The following is a 14698-nucleotide window of genomic DNA, read 5'->3' on the forward strand; positions in this document are numbered from 1 at the left end:
CAATAACATCCCTCAGCGGGTTTGTACTCCCATTACTGTGGGGAGGGTCAATGCATACCAGGCTCGAAAAAGAATAAAGTCAAAAACCAACTGGATGAAGACGGGTCCCCAGAAGAGGGTGGCCTCAACCCGGCCCTACCCAGAAGAATTGGTCGGCCCGTCCCCCACTGTCTCCATCCAGGTGGAAGGAGTCTACACGAAGGCCCTCCTGGACACTGGAGCTCAAGTGACTTTGTTGTACAGAGACTTCTATGATAGGCACTTGAGCCATTTGCCTATACAGAAGATAGAAGAGCTGGAGATATGGGGCCTGGAAGCTCAGAGTTTCCCCTACGATGGTTACCTGCCCATAAAGCTGACCTTCGATCCATCTGTGGCGGGGAAAAAAGAGGTGTTTGACACCCTGGCAGTTGTGTGTCCTAGACCGCCTGGGGCCAGCAAGATGTCCCTCATCATAGGGACCAATACGGATCTGGTGCGAAGACTTCTGACCCCTCTAGTGAAGACGAGAAACCATCAAGATCCCAATATCCATCCCATGCTGAAGACAGCCTACCAACGGTTGGTCCTAGAGCAGAAGACCCCAGGAGAGGGGATAGGGAAGGTGTGGAGACTTGGGAGAGAAGGAGTGGTGCTGCAGCCCGGAGAGGTAGCCTGCCTCAGGGCCACGGTGAAGCTTACCTGGGAGCAGCCTGGCCCCTTCGTCATGCTGGAATCCGATCCAAGGGAGGACCACTCAGGCCTGGAAGTGATACCGGAAGGGATTCCAATCAAGGCCCTGAAGAAGGCTCGAGGAAGAGTCCCAGTGAGTGTGAGAAACCCTACGGAGAGACCCATAGAGATCCCTGGCAGGATGCTGTTGGGGCAGGTGAGTCCTGCGGCCCCAGTCAGCTGCTCAGAAGTAAAAGGAACGGGTGAAGGAGATGTTTGGGAAAAACTTTCCATGGAGAACCCGGACCTACCTGGAGCCTGGAAGGAGAGAGCCAAGGCCCAGCTGACTAGATGGGAGAGGATTTTCTCAAAGGATGAGTTTGATGTGGGATGTGCCAGGAGTGCCACCCACCGAATCCGCCTCCAAGAAGACAAACCCTTCAGGGAAAGGGTTAGGCGGGTCCCTCTAGCTGATCTGGAGGATCTGAGGGAGCAGCTTGCGGAGTTGAAGAAGACTGGTGTGATTCGGGAGTCTAGAAGTCCCTATGCCTCCCCCATAGTGGTGGTCAGGAAAAAGAATGGGTCGTTGAGGCTTTGTATCGACTACAGGACTCTCAACAGGAGGACCATCCCTGACCAGTATACCACACCGAGAATAGAGGATGCCCTACAGAGTTTGTCTGGTGCCAAGTGGTTCAGTGTAATGGACCTCAAGAGTGGGTACTACCAAATCCCCATGCACCAGGAAGACCGAGAGAAGACAGCTTTCATAACCCCAGTGGGATTCTTTGAATTCAACAGAATGCCTCAGGGCCTGTCTGGAGCCCCTGCTACCTTTCAACGCCTCATGGAGAAGACCGTTGGAGACATGAACCTAATAGAAGTCCTTGTGTACTTGGACGATGTCATTGTCTTCGGGAAGACTTTGGAAGAACATGAGGCCAGGTTGGAGAAGGTGTTGAGAAGACTCAGCGAAGAGGGACTCAAGCTTTCTCAAGAGAAGTGCCGGTTTTACCAATCCTCTGTGAACTATCTGGGACACATAGTGTCTGAAAAGGGAGTGGCTACAGACCCTGAGAAGTTGGAGGCAGTTACCTCTTGGCCAAGACTGACAACAGTCACAGAGCTCAGATCTTTCCTGGGGTTCTGCTCCTATTATAGAAGATTTGTGGATGGGTTTGCCCGGATTGCCAAGCCACTAAACAAATTACTCAAGACTGAAGGAGAAGAGGATGGCTTGGGACCTAGGAGGGCCGTGGAGTCGGTTCAAGATCAGTGGAACCCAAGGTGTGAAGAGGCTTTCCGAACCTTGAAGAGGAGCCTTACCACGGCCCCAGTCCTGGCCTATGCCGACCCCACCAGACCATATGAGCTACATGTCGATGCCAGTCATGAGGGCCTAGGCGGAGTGCTCTATCAAGAGTATGAAGAGCAGCTGCGACCAGTGGCCTATGTGAGCCGGAGCCTGACTCCCTCGGAGAAGAACTACCCCACTCATAAATTGGAGTTCTTGGCCCTCAAATGGGCAGTAGTAGACAAACTGAAGGACTATCTCTATGGGGCGGAGTTTACCGTAAAGACAGATAACAATCCTCTGACCTACCTCTTCACTACTGCAAAGTTAGATGCAACCGGACACAGATGGTTGGCTGCATTATCCGGATTCAACTTCAGTCTAAAGTACAGACCAGGGGCTGGAAATAGGGATGCAGATGCCCTGTCCCGAAGATCTCATGTCATGGTCAATGACTGGGAAGACTGGACCCAGGTAGCACCGGAAGGAGTGCAAGCACTCTGTCAGGGTGCTGAGTTTCAAGCAAGAGGGGGCTCCAGAGCAGAGGAGATAGGAGTCACCGCAATGGGAGTCCCTCAACCCTACTGTGGGGTAACTCAACTAGCAGAGGAACGCCTGCCAAAGCTGTCCAGAAAGGAGCTGAGCTATGACCAATTGGAAGACCCCATGGGGAGATTGGTCCTTGAAGCTTTGGAGAACGAGAATCCAGAGGGACTTCGACATCACCCTTCCAAGGAGGCTCGCCTGCTGAGGAAAGAGTTGGATAAGCTACAAGTACATCAGGGAGTGGTCTACCGAAGGGGCCCTTCTGATAACTCAGAAGATAAGTGGCAGTTGTTTCTCCCAGAGAAGCACCGAGAGACGGTACTAATTGCCTTACATGACCAGCATGCCCATCTAGGGGCGGAGAGAACTTTCCAGCTTGTCAGAAGCCGGTTCTATTGGCCCTGTATGAGGGCAGAAGTGGAGGAATATTGCCATTCTTGTGCACGATGCATCCAGAGGAAGACTCTACCCCATCAAGCTGCCCCAATGGGCCACCTACAGAGTCAGAGTCCAATGGATCTGGTGTGCATTGACTTTCTCTGCCTCGAACCCGATTTGAGTGGATTGGGAAATGTTCTGGTGGTAACCGATCATTTCACCCGTTATACCCAGGCTTTCCCCACCAAAGACCAAAAGGCCTCCACTGTGGCCAAGGTGCTCATGGAAAAATACTTTGTCCACTATGGATTACCACAGAGAATCCACTCAGACCAAGGAAGGGACTTTGAGAGTCGTCTGATCCGGAACCTACTGGACTCATTGGGAGTAGAGAAGACCAGGACTACACCTTATCATCCACAAGGAGATGCCCAACCTGAGAGGTTTAATCGGACCTTAGTAAACATGCTTGGAACTCTAGAGACAGAGAAGAAGCAACACTGGAGCCAACACATATCAGCTTTGGTGCACGCTTACAACTGCACCACAAGTGATGTGACGGGTTACTCCCCCTACCGGCTCATGTTTGGGAGAGAAGCAAGATTGCCGGTGGATCTGGCCTTTGGCATTTCCCTAGACCATGCCTCTGCTACCTCTCACAAGGGATATGTGGACCGACTTAGACACAATTTGAAAGTGGCCCATGAACGAGCTCAGGCGGCCTCGGACCAAAGGGGAGCCCGCAACAAGAGGAACTTCGATCTGAAGGTTCGAGTGCAAGACCTGCAGCCTGGGGACCGTGTACTGCTAAGCAACCTGGGGATCCCCGGGAAGCACAAGCTTGCTGATAGATGGAGATCGGAGCCCTATGTCATTTGCAGAAAGCTACCTGGATTGCCTGTGTATAAGTTAAAACCAGAGGGGAAAGTGGGGCCCTTGAAGACTTGGCACAGGAATCATTTGCTCCCGCTTACTGAAGCAGTCAGAATACCTCCAGTGAGAAATCCACCAGAATCTGTTTTCATTCTGGATACCCCGGGACCTAGCACTCGGTCTCAGACCTCCCGGGTTAGAGATGGACAAGATTCCCAACGAGGTGAAGGTGGAAGAGGAGAGCTTGAGTGGCTGTGGCCTTCATCAACTCCAGGAAGTTCTGCCATAGATCTCCCACCTACTGAGGATACACAGGATGGGACACTGAACCCAGAAGCTACAGAGTTCATTCCATCTAGTGGTGTGCCTGAAGGCTGGGAAGATATCCCTAGCATTTACTCAGAAGAGGAAAGGACCGATGTTCCAGAACCAGTGATGCTGTCAGAGTGTGTTCCTGAAGTAGAGCCTGTGGCACCAGAGCCTGAAGTCCCAAGAGAACAGAGCGCTCGCCGAGTTGTGAGACCCCCCCCAAGAAGCTAACCTACTCTCAAATGGGGGAGAGCTCTGAGGACTCTGTTGTGACTGCTAGAAGAAGTGCTGAACGCTCTAATCTCTCCACTGACCATTTGGTGGAGGGCAACCCCAGCTCACTCTCTGGCACAGTTAGGCAGGCCACTCATGCCAGTGTGACCTGTGGGACAGGGAATCCCACCTCTGAGTTCTGGTGGAAATTCCCTGTACCAACATCATACCCAGCACTTTCAAAATTGGTACAGGATATGTGTTAAAAGTTTATCTTTGGGGACCAAAGAGTTTAAGTGGGGGGAGTGTGTAGCGGGGTCTTTTTAAGGACTATAAAACTACTGTTTCCAGAACCCCGCTGGTTCCCAGGATGTTTGGAGTTATGCCCCAGAGACTCATGGGGGAGGGCATATAAGGAGGGGGAGAGGCCTGGTTCGCTCTTTTTTTCTTTTGGACACCCCCCCCCTCCTAGCAAGAGGAGGTCTGTGCTGAACTGCTGGAGGCACAAGGCCTGAAGCCTGGGCCTTGTGCTCTTTTCCAAAGAGCCCTCTGCCAGCCTAGCTGCACCTGAGAGACATTTTCTCATCCTTGCTGCAGTACACCAGAAGGATTGAAGACTCGGAGGTCGTGGATTCCTGTTCCTAGACGAATCGGCGGAGGAAACGGACTTGGACTTGTCCGGGTGGTGAGAGCTGTTTAAAGACAGATACTTTATCTTTATTATTCGTTTGGATTGCAAAGTTGTTCTTCAAGTGCACCATCAAAAGATTGCTAGCGAATATTGTTTCACTGGACTTCCATCTAGATCAGTCAGGCCTGACTGCATAGGTAGATAGTGCTGGGTGTTAGTTTACCCATGCGGGGAAGTAGCTGAAAAAGGGCAGCGCTAGAGATGCATAGCAATACTTTATTATGCTGATTACTCTGTTTATCTTTATTACTGGTTACTGCAGGGACCTGCTTATGTGTTGCAAACCAAATGTTCGATTCATGTTATTCCTTTTATAAAACAACAAGTAAAGTCAGTTATATACTTTCAAAGATTGTCTATGAGCTTGAGTTATCCACCCACGCACACACATATTTAGAGTATAAGCGATTTAATGTGTATTGCTAGATACTAACTGTGCCAGAGTGGGTAGAGCAGATTGCCGGGGGGGTTGGCGGAGCTGTGCTCAGGGCCCAAACCAAACTTGCGGCCCTCTTAAGTAAAGGAATCGCTATATTTATATTGGCTTTTTTGAATTTACAAATGCAGCAATTTGGAAATCAGAAAGGTTTAGCACTGGGAAACGCTTTTTTTCCATTGATAAACTATATAGATCAGACCAAGATGAGGGACAACGGAACATTGCTCCAAATCAGGGACAGTCCCTTGAAATCGGGGACAGTTGGGAGCTACGCCCATCATACCCTCCAAACTCCTCTCCCGTACATACTGCCCCCCATTATACCCTCCAGAAATGTTCACAAAACTATATGAAATTTAATCTTGAAACTATATGTATTGCGTATACTACATAAAAAATTACCATTCTTTGCATTGTACAGAGGTAATGAATTGAATGTGCTACAAAAAAAATAAAAAATTGCCATGCTGCGTGCGCTGCTAAAGTGTTTGGCTTGAAGAAAAGGGTAGCAACCCTAGCTTTACTGCTAACGCGGCCAGCGCCCCAGTGCGAAAGAGGTCTTACCTTTAGCTTTGTAATGCAAGGGCCTGCCTGATTGCATACACATTGAAAGTGTTGAGGTTTGACATCATATTATATGGTTTTGGTAAATCTAAAGGAAAATTGCACAAGATGATTGTATAATGTGTAGCTAGCTTTAGATTGTGAGCTTCCACAAACAGAGCCCTCCTAAAGCAGACCACATATTGGTCAGTTTTTTTTTTGTTTAGCAAACAGGTTGACCGAAAAAACTGTCCCAATTCCCCTATCCACACATTCAACGTGGACACAGGAATCCTTCCTGCTGTGTCATAGTGTTCTGACTTTGGGTTCCCCTGCTGTTGGAATACACTGATCAGCACTGCATGTGCTAATCAGATGGAAATTTTTCAGCAGGACCATCCATGAGAAGTCAAAAGATAGATTGACTTATGAACAGGAATGGCCATAGACAGATTGCATTTTTCTCCGTGTATGGCCAGCTTAAACCTCTTTTTTTTACATTGCAACTGTACTGTATCATTTGTTGCGACTGGTAGAAAAAAAACACCTGTAAGGCAATTTCATAATGTGCTACTATGCATCGCATACTAGCACATTATGGAATACTTACCTTAGAACGGAGCCCTCCCGTAGTGTTTTGTCACCGCTGAGAGGGCTGACATCTTCCCTCAGTCTTTCTTTTGGGTTTGCGCGCTGTGTCATTGGCTGGACCTTCAGAGCACATGCGCCAGTAATGTCACTGGCTGCATGCAGGGTGAATATCTCCTAAACAGTGCAGGTTTAGGAGATATAAATTTTACCTAAAGGTAAGCTTTATTATAGGCTTTCCTGTAGGTAAAAAATAACAAAAGTGGGCTTTATTACCACTCAGGGCGGAGGGCCCGGTCGAGGGAGGGGGCTCACTGGCGCCGCCTGCTGGGACTTTTTTTATGTTCTGGATAAAATACTTGTGGCCATGGGCCAGCAGCGATCTTTTTTGAGCCCGGCCGGTGCTCAACGTGCACTAATGATGATCAAAGGGAGGAGTGCCCAGCCCGGGTAGAAGAAGCAGGGCCGCCTGCTGCGACAACTTTAATAGAATGAGCGGGCGCCAACAGACAGTCACACAAAGGCCTGCCTCCAGGATCAGCCCCTTTGATAGACAGTACGCTGGTCCGATGGACCAGTGTGTGGGACTTTGTGCGACTGCGAGCACCAGAAACACTAGGCGCTAGTGTAGCGCACTACTCCCTTGGGAGCTGCTGGGTAGTTCATACAGTACTGCTAACATACCTCCGTTCTTCCACCCTGCATGCTTCACAACAGAACAGTCAATAAAGGTTGAACAAATAACTTTTATTCTTCTTGTTGCAGTCCAGGTGTAATGGTGATAGTGGGAAATAAGAGCTGCCTTCTCCTTCTGGTTCCATTTTGAGCAGCCAAGTCCCTTTCCCTTAATGAACTGACCGTTTGCCCTCTGAAAAGCACCTTGGTAAATGGATGTTGGAAGTCCCAGGCCTCACCTGCCTTTCTTGCCTCCTGCGATCCTCCCCAGGCCAGTTCAGGAAAATCCGGATAACATCCCGGTCTACTCCGTCCTCTTTGCAGCTACTTCCCGTTTCTTGTAGATAGAACCATCCCAGCTGGGATGCCTGGTTCACTTCCCCAGGGTTTCTTGGATGACTTGGTGTGCTTGAACCATCTAGCACTGAGGTCTCTGAACCCTCAGGCCTTCAGATTTTGGTTCCTGCTCTCCAGCGCTGGGGCCTCTGAAACCCCAGGCCTTCAAGCCTGCTCCTTAGAGTCACATTTTGGCTGCTTCTCTGGACTCAGTTTCTTCCCTTCCTCCCCAGGAAGCATGTGACCTCAGTAATATATATATATATATATATATATATATATATATATCCCACCCAGTGGCGGAATTATAGGGGTCGCCAAGATCGCCATGGCGACCGGGCCCCTTGCTGCAGGGGGCCCTCAGGCCCCCTGTACTCTTCCGTAGGAGGGGAGGCTGAGAGGAGCTCCTCTATCATCAGCCGAACTGAAATCGGCTCTGTGCGGGAGCTCCTCACATTAGGGTAAAGTGTGTGCTCTTTGTCTCCCCCTACAGTGCAGTACCCGGCAGGAAGAGCCAAGGTACTGTAAATGTCTGCCGTTTTTTTTTTTTATAAGACTAGCTAGTGTGTGTGTGTGTGTGTGTGTGTGTGTGTGTGTGTGTGTGTGTGTGTGCGCATGCTTGTATGTGCGTGTGTGAGCATGCTTGTATGTGCGTGTGTGAGCATGCTTGTATGTGCGTGTGAGCAAGCATGCTTGTATGTATGTGTGTGAGCATGCTTGTATGTGTGCGTGTGAGCATGCTTGTATGTGCATGCTTGTATGTGCGTGTGTGTGTGTGTGTGTGAGCATGCATGTATGTGTGTGTGTGTGTGTGTGTGTGTGTGTGTGTGTGTGTGTGAGCATGCTTGTATGTGTGTGTATGTGTGTGTGTGAGCATGCATGTATGTATGTGTGTGTGTGTGTATGTGTGTGCATGCATGTGTGTGAGCATGCATGTATGTGTGTGTGTGTGTGTTCATATATGTATGTGTATGTGTATGTATGCATGTTTGTGTGCGCATGTATACATATGTATGTATGTGAATGTGCATGTGTTTATCAGTGGCGGTGCATCCAAAAGGGTGCACAGGTGCCACCCCCTCTCTCCAGCCACACCCTCTATGACCAATGGATAGATTCATGCATAGCATAGCATGAATCTATCCATAGCCACCGCTGGCACCCCCATATTTAGGTGTCTGGTCCCTTTTGGGGTGTCGGGTGCCTGAATTACAGGGGCGGGGGGTGTTTTTGCAGCACCTGATTAGAGCCATGGGCTCTAATAGGCTTCAAAATAGGTGAACTGCGAGCGCCATGCTTGACGCTCGCAGTCTGCCCAGGTGTGTTAGAAAAGTGAATTAATATTCACTTTCCTAACACTGAACCGCCTCTCCACCAATCAGGTGTGCGGGTCTGTTACCCATCACCTGATTGGCTGAAACGATAGGCGCAGCTATTGGACGCCTATCAGGAGGAGAGGACAGGAGATGAGGATGGCAGGAGATGCATGGAGGACCCCGCTCATGGCCGTTACCTGCTGCTCCACCCAGACAGGGTAAGTGGCGGGCAGACAGCGAGCGGGTGGTGGGGATTTACAGTGGCAGCATTTGATGGGCACAGTGGCAGCATTTGATGTGCACAGTGGCGGCATTTGATGGGCACAGTGGCAGCATTTGATGATGGGCACAGCGGCAGAGTTTGATGGGCACAGCGGCAGAGTTTGATGGGCACAGCGGCTTTAATTGATGTTTTTTAAATCGGTTCCTTTATATGCGGCCACCCACTTGGGACTGGGCCCTGGTGTTCCACCATCGGGCTCAGAGAAAAGAGCCCTGTCCGGAGGTCGGGGGGGGGGCCCTCCAAGGTTTCCTGCATCGGGGCCCTGAAGGTTCTAGTTACGCCACTGATCCCACCCCTGCCCATACAAAAATTAATGACCATATACACTGCCTGCACGCCAGTCCCCAACCTGCCTTCTTTCCAACACTTTTCTTAGGGAAAGCAAGGGAGGTTTTTCCAGGGCAGAGTACAGATGGTCACACCCCCCTCTATTCTACTACTCCTTCCAAACCCAATTAAAAGCCAGGCCTAAACAAAAAAAAAAAAAGAAAGAAAGAAAAAAAAAAAAAAAAAGGGGTAAGGCACTGGCAACTTTACCTGACTCCTACCTATTAGCACCCACCTATACGCATGCAACATTATTACGTGTGGCACCTCCACGCACTGGGCCTTCTGCAAACCTTCTAGTTCTACCGTCCCGGATAGGGCAAAGGCTGCCACCTCCCTCTAAGTCCCTCACTCGCCTCAGCAAACAGTGCCCGGAACAGTGGAAGAGTAGAGGACACACCAACCCAGCCACAACAAGGCCAAGGTGCCAGTCAGCCAGCCACCCATGGCGACCCACCCCCAGCAGGGCCACGGTGCCAGCCCACCACCCATGCAGGGCCACGGTGTCAGCCCACCACCCACGCAGGGCCACGGTGCCAGCCCACCACAGTGACACCCACACCAGGATGCCAGACAGCCACCCACAGTGACCCACCCACGCAGGGCCAGGGTGCCAGCCTACCACCCACACAGGCCAAGGGTTCCAGCCACCCATAGTGACCCACCCACAACCAGGGCACCAGCCAGCCACCCACGGTGACCCACCCACACCAGGGCCAGGGGTGCCAGCCAGCCACTCATGGTGACCCACCCACACCAGCGAGCCAGCCACAGTACCCATAGTTAAAAGATAAGAGTGCTATGCAGTGCCAAATTTTATTTCTGCTTTGCTAGAGGTTGGGGCAGGGGTGAGAGTCATGGCACAAGGAGGGTGTCCCATGTGGACCACAGTGAATGAAGGTGTTCACTATACACACTGTTAGAAAGAAATTCCTTTGTAGTTGCTAATGGGGACCTAGAGGGCTAATAGATTCTATAATGGACATGGAAAGGGCCTCTGTTAGAGACCCCCCTCCAGGTCCCATTAGACTCCTTTGTAGTCTCTAATGGACACTGTTAGAGAGAGAGAGAGAGACCACCGAGAGAGAGATCCCCCTCCAGGTCTCATAAAAAAAGGCAGATATTGAACTTTGTGCAAAATGTAGGGGCGGGGCCAGGGCTGTGTGTTGTCAGTCCGCCCCTGCTTCCACTCTAAAGCGATGTGCATACTGTTGGTACTACAGGGGGTCCCAGGATTACAAGCATCCAACTTATAAAACAGAGGGAGAAAACAGGAAGTGAGAGGAAATCTACCCCTAGGAAGGGAAATGCATTCCTGTAAGAGTTATGGAGAAAAGGTGTCTCCATTTATCACCAATCCTTGTTTTCACAACAACCAAAAATGTTGGTTTCACAACAACCAAAAAATCCAATTGTCATAGGGACAGAAAGTGAGGCAAAATTTTATGAACAGGGGCACAGACTGCAAAACAAATTTTACAGGGGTGTTAACCCTTCCCTATGCTATCAAACAAAAAAAAGGGGGGGGGAAGGGGGGGTAGAAAAAATTGTTTTGGCTGGAGCTACCATTTAAAAATTTTACATGCTCCGACTTACATACAAATTCAACTTAAGAACAAACCTACAGACCCTATCTTCTTTGTTACCCAGGGACTGCCTGTATATAAATCATCTATACAAAATAATGACTGTATACATCCTGTATTATTATTATTATTACACTATAGCCAGATACATACACAAAATACTTTTTCACTGCAACCAAATGTCTCTAAATGCACATAAACATCTATGCACAGCAGAAACCTTATATTTAACATGTCCTTGTGCATTAGAATATTCTATATAGTCCTTTATGTGCGGAAACGTCTGCTTTCAGAAAGGTACAAAAACACGCCAACTTACTTGCCAATCACCAGGCTGGCTTTCTCCAGTACTGCCAAATGCTGCATTCCCTCCTGGAGCAGGAATTGTTCTTCATTCCTGCAGACAAGGACCATTTGCTCTGCATTTTCCAACAAAAGCCTAAATTTGCAGGACATTTTATTAACGGCAAGCTTCCAAGGTGCTTTCTTCTAGAACACCAATCTATGTTAGACTCCCACTGACCACAGCAGAGAATGCACAAAGGCTACAGCAATCACAGAGACAACAAGGACCAGGTGGGTTTTGTAACCTCCCTCTTGTTAATATTCTTAGAACCAAAACCTGTCAAAAGTACCTGTTCAAGGCTCACTGCTCTCTACGTTTAGTGCTTACGTTGTTTTTGGCAAAGGCCTATGGTTTATATTACAGGTATCTGAGTAGGTGATGTGTAACCCTATGTAAATATTTGCCTTATTTTTGACAGTACTTTGAAATGGTTAGCATGGTGCGCCCTCTGCTGCAAAATAAATAGTTTCTAAATTCAAAGTGGTATGCACAGGAGTCAAAGTTATATCTTGCAATGGGGAAACCTGTTCTGGAGATACTGTCAAAAGTTAGATTTCTCCAAGATTTGAGCTGGTGATACAATAGTACAAATTAATTGAAATTTTTTTGCTAACAAACAAATTAATAACAGTGTGTAGCCAAGGGTTTGCTACTATAGTCATTATAGTTGAACAGTTTGTTGTTGTTTGCAAATGAGTTTGGCTCCCCCTAGTGACTGCTGGACTGTTAGGATTTTTCCTCACTCTTTGAGAAGGAATGCAGCAAAGTATTGTGGGAGATTTAATTTGGAGGAGGAAGTGAGTTAGCTGGATCAGCTCTGAACTACATGACAGACAATGAAAAGCGCGCAGAGCTGCCTGCTGGGAGGAGTGATAAAAGGACAGGCACAGCCTGCTTTCAGCCTCTCTGGACGCCATTCAACACCTGCCAGCAGGAGGTCTGTGTGTGCTCAGGAGTGAGAGACTGCGGCCTATACAGCGGAGAGCCAGATCGCCCGCCTCTGAGGGATCTTGGAGGACAGCCCTGCTATTCTAGCAAGTGGACTGGTCTGCGCTTCAGAGCAACTGGAAGCCACCTGCACTTCAATCCATCGGGAGTTGCAGCATGGCGTGGCGTGCATCTTCACCAGACGGAGACCTCAGGAGGGGATTCTGGACCGAGCCTCACAGTCATTGTAGTCTATTGTGGTGAGAGGGCACCTGTCCATTTCAGGAGAGATTACAGTATTGCTGAGTGAGTTCTTTCTACAGACTGCTGGTGAGACTTGTTGTTCCATTTAGGTGAATCTACTTTTCCACAGGCATCATACAGTTGAACTTTGGGGCCCTGACTTTTACCCCTGCCCTGTAAGGTCAGTACTGTATTGCACTCACACTCACATGTAAAGAGGAATCTACAATTGGTGATCTTTCTTCAGTTAAGCAACCATCAGCACACCTTTTGTTCTACAGTCATTTCTTTCCCTTTGTTCTTGTGGATTACAAATTACAACAATATGCTGCAGTTTAATTATCAGGCTAGCTAAAGACATCTGGAGTTAAAAGAACTGTCACCTTCTTCTTCTTTTACTAAGCATTGATGCTCCACTCACTAGTTGAACTCTGAATTATAGCCTAGGGGAGCCATTTGTGTGTATACCCAATTTTGCATTGTGTTACTGAAGTTAATAGACTGCACCTACCTCTTGGACCTGAAACATGAATTGGAGGAAGATTGTACCTATATCCTTCTAGAATGGAAAGAGAGTATTCCGGCAGAATTCCCGAAGAGGGTTGTGAGCCTAGCAGAAGACCTGAATGGCCAGGTGATCCCAGTACAGTTGCCGGAGGAGACTGGTGAGAAGTCACCTGGGTCACCACCAGGGAGCCCTGTTGCAGGCAGCCCAACTGCCGGTAGTCTAATTACAACCAGCTCAGCAGTAGGAAGCCCAATGGTGGAGATGCCTCCCACCTCATTCTATCTAGACATGAGTCGCCTAGTTGACAGCCTGATACAGAGTCACAACAAGTCCATCAATCAGGGATATTGCAGGCTACGACCTTCTCAGGCCATGTGCCCAGACCGGAGGGGGGAGAAGATTTGATAGCTGGATGGATCAGGCCATGCAAGCAATAGAGGAGTGGAATGTATCGGATACAGTGAAAAGACAGAAAATCAGCGAGAGTCTCCACAATCCAGCAGCAGATGTCATCAGGAACTAAAAGAGGGGGAAACCGGATTGTTAGGCCATGGACTATATCGAGGCTCTGTATGCAGTTTGTGGAAGGGTAGAGAAGCTACCAGACCTTGTGTACAAGTTTGAGCATACCCACCAGTGGAGGGGAGAGAAGTTGCCTGAATATAGGAGGGGAGGCGGACAGAGTCAGGTTGAATCGGACCATACAAGGAGCCAGGCCAAACCATCCTGTTGTGCTCCAATTACTCTTGAATGGCACCCGAGAGGCCCCTTCTTACCCAGAGTTAATGGGGTTGGTGAGAGAGAAGGAGGTTCTCCTGGATGAAAAGAATCAGGAGGCTCAACTCGTAGTAAAGATGCCCCAGAAGAGTGAGAAGGTAGCTGTACAATCAGTTCAGGTGGAGAGTGATGAAGAGTTTGAGTGGGGGGAGTGACCAAGACCCCTGTAGTGCAGTCCACTCTAACAGTTACTCCTGTCGAGTCACCAGAAGGTGGAGTTCAAGTTCAAGAGCAGGTACAACAAGCTTTGTTACATGTAATGGAAGCTCAGGCCAAAGCTCAGGCTGAACGGACAGGCATTCGGAAGTGCTAAAAGTGTGGCGATCCAAGGCATTTCAAGGTCCAGTGTCCACAGAAGGAAGTGAATGCTGAACTGTTTGTGGCGTTGGTGAAGATATTAAAGACATTGCTGAAAGACCAGCTGGCAGAAAACTCCAGGGGGTCTCAGTAAGGGAGCCAACTGAGAACCCCGATGAGAAACAGAGCTCCAGAAAACAAAAGAAGAGAAGGGCCAGAGCAAGGTCGCAGAAGAAAAGAGTGGCACGATCACCCTGGTCATCCCCACAGTCAAGTAACCCGGCCTCTGGGTCAGGCAGCCAGGCGCAGAGGGTCAATGTTTTACCATCACCAAGGGCCACAGTTAGGTCCTATCAGAACACCCCTAAGAAAGTTTGTCAGTCTAGGTGGCCTGGCGACACCACCCAGGGTCACTGTTAGGTCCCCACAGAGTGCATTAAAGGGAAGGAACTGTAATCTTAACCGCACTCAGGATGATGCTGCCAGTTTCCTGGAAAAAATTTAGTGGGGCCGTCCCTGATCATGCCTGTGCAAATAGAAGGCGCATACACC

General features: G+C 49.1%; 1 protein-coding gene across 1 annotated transcript in view; it reads right to left on the bottom strand.

Annotated features, from left to right (window-relative positions):
* Positions 1-11724, bottom strand: part of AMDHD1 (amidohydrolase domain containing 1) — a 64175-nt gene extending 52451 nt beyond the window's left edge. The window contains exon 1 of the mRNA XM_077470211.1: positions 11368-11724. Coding sequence (XP_077326337.1) covers positions 11368-11504 — 137 coding nt within the window. The 5' untranslated portion in view covers positions 11505-11724. The remainder of the gene's footprint in view (positions 1-11367) is intronic.
* Between the last annotated feature and the right edge of the window lie 2974 nt (positions 11725-14698).

This window comes from Lithobates pipiens, unplaced genomic scaffold (genome assembly GCF_037356315.1).
Source record: "Lithobates pipiens isolate NorthernLeopardFrog02 unplaced genomic scaffold, aLitPip1_a1.2 Scaffold_8, whole genome shotgun sequence".
Lineage (NCBI taxonomy): Eukaryota > Metazoa > Chordata > Amphibia > Anura > Ranidae > Lithobates > Lithobates pipiens.